A 6,604-nucleotide genomic window follows, 5' to 3' on the forward strand; every position below is an offset into this window, starting at 1 on the left:
TTTTAACAGTTTAGTCTAAAGGTTTTATTTTTCGTCTGTGGGTTTAAAAAGATTTCATCGTTGCCATTTTTTCACTAGGTTAACTTCATCCATTTTTTCTGTTTACGAGAAGGGCAATTCGATCATTTTATATGAAATTCTGTGAACTAGAAGGGCAATTCGGCCATATAAAATGACCTAATTGTCTTTCTCTTTAACAGAAATAATAGATTAACCCAGTGTACTAAAATGGCAACCATGAAATCTTTTTGGATCTACAGACAAAAAATAAAACATTTGGACTAAACTGCCAAATAGCCCAAACCACATGAACTAAATGGTACTTAAGTCAATTTTAAATTTCAACTGAATTTTGTTTTTATATTTTAGGTTTAACTTTTAAACGTTTAGGAAAATATTTTTATATTTGGTTTCAACATATATATTATTTTTCAAACATTATTAAATGCGGTTTGATCGATCCGACAGGTTCAACCAGTGAACCAGTTGAAAGTTTGGTTCGATGTTTGTCCGGTTTTAAAAACATTGCTATTTATTATGAAAAGTATGAACTTTATAACAAAACGCACGTACAAAGATAATATTTGTTTCAACCACCAACTAGTTGTTTATCTTTAATTATGAACGGCAACCGCAACTAGTTATCCAACCCCTCGTAACAATTATCATTTTGCAAGCCATAGTTTCTATATATATACCACCTTTGACTATCAAGAAAACTCACCCCACTTCGTTTGAGCCATGCCACCAACTAACTATCACAACTCTAGGGTAACAAAGAATCAAACCATGAGCACCGTGGATGCTAGTGTCATCCCTGTGGACCGAAAGATATCGCAGCCATCGGAGTTGGAGAAAAGGAGGAGAGGAGGGTTTTGGTTACGGGAATGGAGGTTGGTAGATGTGGTTAACCTTTGCTGGATCACTGGTATACATGTGTTGGCTGCATTTGCACCTTTTGTGTTTGATTGGGGTGCAGTGATGGTGGCGTTGGGCTTGGCTTTGTTTACCGGCATTGGTATGACCCTAGGTTATCATAGACTTCTTACTCATCGGAGTTTCAAGATCTCTAAAGGGCTCGAGTATTTCTTCGTTTATTGTGGTGCTCTCGCTGGCCAGGTATCGAGTCTATATGCATTTGCATGTTTGTTTTCCGTCGTTAAACCATGTACAAGTGAAATACGAACGGTTATGGAGTCAGAATAGACCCCATAACCGTTGGTATTATCCTCCTCTTTAAAACATAGTAATTACAATTTAAATTTTAAGTTTAAAAATGAATCCGAATGCATATTGTCTGAAATTTGGGACGCATTGTTTGGAAACTTGATAATCTCATAAGTAACTTGGTGCTAATTGTTGGTGATGGAGCAACACAAAGTATGGAAATATTCGTTTGGTGATTGTTTCCATTATGATTGTAACTAATGGGCATCTTCCCCATCTAAATAAATTGGTATTACGTTTGGTTCAACTAAATAGAGAAAGTAAAACTGCTTTATGAGAGTTAAAGAATTTATTTTTAAAATGTTTTAAGCTCTTATAATTCAATTATATTTTCTTTTTCTTTTTGCTAATACTCCTAGGCTATCTGTAATGATTAATGCATCATAACGACCATTTTCCTCACATCAGCAACGTAATACCCTTCAAAAAAATATTAATGGTAAACGCCCATTAATTTTTTTCTTTTTTTCTCCCCATTTGACATTATACAAAAATATATCTTTCTCTTCTTCATGTCCTTATAACACTCAAAAGGCAGTGTTGATGGTGCCATCAATCCCATTGACGTCACTATAATACTCATTACTTATAGTCTCTAAGCTATTCTTTTAAATTAAATGTTTCAGCTTTCTAGCTTTCTACTTATCAAACACGACTAAAGATGGAGATTTTGTTGTTTTAGTTAACTAATGATTTTAGTTTTTGTGATGAAACAAATATGATTTTTTATATTTATTAATATAATTTTTTCATCCTTTTACATTTTATATATAGAGAGAATTTTATTATAGAATCAACAATGTAATAAAATTTACTATCAAGTAATTTTAATCCTGTTACTTATAACTAGAATCAGGTATAACTATGATTTGACATCTATAATAGTCAATTGCTTAAAAAAAACTTAAATTAAAAGTGAACAAAGTTAAATTTAAAAATGTTAAGAATGCGTAGTGATAAATTCCATATGAAATTGTGTTATCCTTATTCAGTAGACCTATTAGCTTATCTGGTATGATAATAACCTAAATGAATATTTTATCCGGATAATTAAAAAAAATTCAATATTTTATCCGGATAATCAAAATTTTGGTTGATACCTAAACTAACTTTTGGTTCAATCTATGACCAACACCATTTAACCTACGAAATAATTTTTTTAACAATAATTTCTAACTTTTTCTAAAATAAATATCACAACCTTCATCCTACAAGATTTGAACTTTCAACCTTTTGACCTCTCTCTAGTTCAACTCTTAGAACCAAGGTTTTCATAACTGATTTGAACTTCAACCAAATGCCTTAGGTATCCACTTGCCAAAACCTCTCAGATCGATGTTCGGATTTAAGAACTGGATATTAATTTAATAATTTAAAAATATCTAAGGAAAAAATACAACTTAATTTAGATATATAAGAAAAAATATATACAATAAATATGAAACACATTCAAAAATATATAGAAGGTTAAATATTTAAGAAATACTATAAATAAGGTTATATGTACAAAATCAGTAAACCATGAAATAATCTAAATATTAATAATAAAATAAATATTAATAAAAGACTTTATTTAATGCCACATGTCATCTTCTCCCACAATCTTTCATTTTTTATTAATATTTTTAATGGATTAATAGATTTAATCAAACTTATCTCCTTCCATTTAAATTTTTAGAAAATTAATTATCTTTATTAGTATTACTATTATCTTTTATCTTCAAAAAGTGTTGTATTATTTTGGAAATAACGTTATTATATACTACTTTTTTCAACTTTTATCGTAATAGTACACCGTCAAATTTTTATGGGTTTTCGTATTTGTTTACATCTTAGAGTATTCACATTGAATTCTTTTCTCCTATCTATATAATTACATTAAAAATCACTAATTTTTCTTTCTCCCTTTCAATTAAATATTTTTGTATACATTAATCATTAAATCCCTCCCCCCCTAATCACAATCACTTTCAAAAATATTAAAAAGTTATAATTGGTGAATAGTATTCTCGTATATTTACAAATTAACAGTAACATTTTTTTCTCTCCTTCATTCACAACCAATCCTTATAATATAATTAACTCACTCACATAAATATAATGTGAATACTCTTATCAATACAAAATAAATTATATATGTTACATCATAATACGTAAAAGTTTTCTATACTTTTAGAAGAACAAATCTTACTTTTAATACACGATTTTAAAGAATGTCACGTGTCAACATCATATCATCCCTAAAAAATCGTTTCTAATCAATATTGTTTTCCTTTATTTTTTAAATCATGTTAATATCATATAATGACAATATTGCGTCTTTTAAAATCGTTACCTTAATATCCACTCCTACTTCAAGTATATTTTTAAAATTATATGAATGATATTTTTTGTATTAAAACTTACTAAAAACTGTTAAATTATGTTATATTTATAATTTATAATAGTAATGGTAATGATACTTTTGAATTAAATTGCCAAAAAATGCAGATGCTATGAATTTTTAAGTATTATGATAGACAACATGATGTGTTTGAAACAAACTTTAAGTTACTATGGAGAATAATCAAATGTAAACCCATGAGTTTAAATATTTTTCATATTTAACCATATTACGTGATTAAACAATTTAATATTTTTATTAAAAAAACATTTACGTTTATCAATATAGCTTATTAATTTATTAATATAGGCTAACATTTTTTTATATTATACATGAGACAAAATAGGTTAATTTATATTAAAAAAAAAGGGAAAATAAACTTATAGTCTATAAAAATATGTTTTTAGTAAAGAATTGTTGATTAAGAACTTTAGAAGCAAGTTGGATATTAATTACTATTAGGAAAAGGTTACAAGTTTGTGAGATTGATTATCATGTACATCTACTTGTCTTATTGTGTTGTACAAACAAATAGTTTTCATTATTAAAATCGTGTAATACATCGGACTACAATCTAGTATTACTAATAAAGGGTGGTTAAGGTGAAGTTGATACATATAAACTCAATAATAACAGTTGTGTTATAGATGAACTCTAGAAAACTTTTCTATGGCACATGGGTGTTTTTATGAACAATTTTCATATATTCCATTAATTTGAAAACTTGTTTAATTTTTTTATTTTGAAAATGAGTGAGGTATAAATAAGAAAAACTATATAATTAAAAACCAATATTTTAATGGTATAAGTGGTTGTTCTCTTATTTTTGTCCATTTTTGTTCATAATATTATTCAATAGTTTCATTAGAACTTATCCTTGTTTGTGGGTTTTTGGTTGGCGGTTTCCTAAACCACCCATAGTTCTAACACATTATTAGCTTATCTCTCTATATTGATATACAATTATACTTTCTAATTCCATAATCATCTATTACTTTGCTCATATAAAATTGCAGAAAGATCCTATATCTTGGGTTAGCACACACAAGAGTCACCACAGGTATGCAGAGACAGATAGGGACCCTCACTCTCCAACAGAAGGTTTCTGGTTTAGTCATTTAGGTTGGTTCTGTTACCATGACTACATTGTGGCCAAGGTGATTACATTGGTTTCTGGTTAAATCATTTAAATTATTATTACTTGTTAATCTTTGATATGATATTGATAAGATGAACTAATTTAGTGTGGAGAATACACTAATGTACCGGAGCTAAAGGCACAGTGGTTCTATAGGTTTCTTAATGAAACTTACTTCTTGCATCCAACTATACTTGCAGTGCTACTATATCTCTATGGAGGTTTTTCCTACTTGGTATGGGGAGTGGTATGTATGACAATTCTAAAAGTTTGCTTAATTAGGTTCTGAAAATAATAGTAAAAACAAAGAATCATTTCCCATTTAATGTTATCATTCAGGGTGTACGAGCTGTTATAGTTTGCCACATGACGTTTGTTGTACGCTCGGTCGGTCATATATGGGGCGAGAGGTCCTGGAACACCCCTGATACATCCACCAATAACTGGTTTGTTCAATAAACCCTTGAACTCTAGTATGCAAATTAGCATACACTTTTTGTTTATACCAGAAGATATGTATTATGTTTTTGTCAAGTTTTTCACCTTATACACATGTAAGTTATATTTACGTATACAAGCATGAGAAAGGATATAAATTCATTCAATTTTTTGCTATTATAAATGGTCAAAAACATTAAAATTGAGAGTCATTGTGTTACAAATTATTATTTCTTCATGATTTCTTATATATGAAGATATAATGTATAAGAGATTGACCACTACTTCAACTATAGTCACATGTATTTTCCTACAATTATAAGATATAAATTCATAAGGCTTTGATATTTATAGTAGACTATAAAAGCTAATATCTTATATAAGTGTATAAGATATGAACAAGTTAATAAATATGATGAAAATAATGAAGCCCATTTCATTGAGATCCCACTATAGTAATGCCTAACACTCCCAAAACATATTTTTTTGATTTATCATTTTCCTTCGCATGTCCGCTCCTTTTATCAAGCGATAAATTTGATATACATCCTACAATATATATTCTTGATGAAACAGGTGGACGGGTATTTTGGCTCTTGGAGAAGGGTGGCATAATAATCACCATGCTTTCCCAAATTCGGCCCGACATGGATTGGAATGGTGGCAGTTGGATTTGACATGGGAGTTGATTAGGTTTCTCCAGCTAATTGGATTAGCAACGGACGTTAAGTTGCCTTCTGAGTCAGAGAAAAGAAGAATGGTAATGTTGGGCTCCATCAAAACTAACTAAACAATATGAGGGTCTTGATCAAGATGATTAATCAGTAGTTTTTCGTTATTTCGTGACTTTGAATAAAAAGTTATCTGATTGCTTTCATGTAACAATGTAACAGATAGGTTGTACTAGTTATAATTCCCTGTATGAACCTAGGCCATGTAAGTTCCGTTAGTGTTACTACAACCAAAATTTGGAAACTCTGTATAAATAAATGAATTTTTTCCTAAACTAGTGTTAGGGGAAAATATATTTACAAAAATTGTGTTTCTTGAAAATGATTTACAAAAATGGTATTCCTTGTTTATTTTGTATTTACCTTTTCTTTTTTAACTAACATATTAAACTTTTTAATTTTTCTATTAAATTAATCAAGTATCTATTTTTTATTCTTTAATAATTTATATTATTACAATCAATCAAATATTTTTTTATTTATTTGATTTCTCCAATCAACTCTCTATACTTTTTTAGCATTATCTCATTTTTCTCCATCAACACTAACTCTTTATATGAACCAAACAATCAATAAACCGTCTGCTGATACTTTTGTTGTATCAGCATCTGTTGGTTGAATTGGTGAGGATGGTGTTAAAGCTATATTCTCCTTCTTTTGTGATGGTTTTTGTGGAGAATGTTTGGG

General features: G+C 28.9%; 1 protein-coding gene across 1 annotated transcript; it reads left to right on the top strand.

The window, feature by feature from the left end:
- Window positions 1-724: 724 nt before the first annotated feature.
- On the top strand, window positions 725-6,192 carry LOC110935795 (delta-9 acyl-lipid desaturase 1). Its single transcript, XM_022178147.2, has 5 exons — window positions 725-1,119; window positions 4,627-4,767; window positions 4,855-4,995; window positions 5,088-5,194; window positions 5,763-6,192. Exons 1-5 carry the CDS (start codon window positions 742-744, stop codon window positions 5,974-5,976), a joined length of 981 nt encoding a protein of 326 aa, XP_022033839.1. The 5' UTR covers window positions 725-741; the 3' UTR covers window positions 5,977-6,192.
- The last annotated feature ends 412 nt before the right edge of the window (window positions 6,193-6,604 follow it).

This window comes from Helianthus annuus, chromosome 2, assembly GCF_002127325.2.
Source record: "Helianthus annuus cultivar XRQ/B chromosome 2, HanXRQr2.0-SUNRISE, whole genome shotgun sequence".
Classification (NCBI taxonomy): Eukaryota; Viridiplantae; Streptophyta; class Magnoliopsida; order Asterales; family Asteraceae; genus Helianthus; species Helianthus annuus.

Bases quoted from the DNA above. Each gene is read 5' to 3' on its own strand.
- LOC110935795 (XM_022178147.2), top strand. From the start codon at position 742: ATGCCACCAACTAACTATCACAACTCTAGGGTAACAAAGAATCAAACC. The intron at 4,996-5,087 runs GTATGTATGACA...GTTATCATTCAG, and splicing joins CCTACTTGGTATGGGGAGTG to GGTGTACGAGCTGTTATAGT. The intron at 5,195-5,762 runs GTTTGTTCAATA...TTGATGAAACAG, and splicing joins GATACATCCACCAATAACTG to GTGGACGGGTATTTTGGCTC.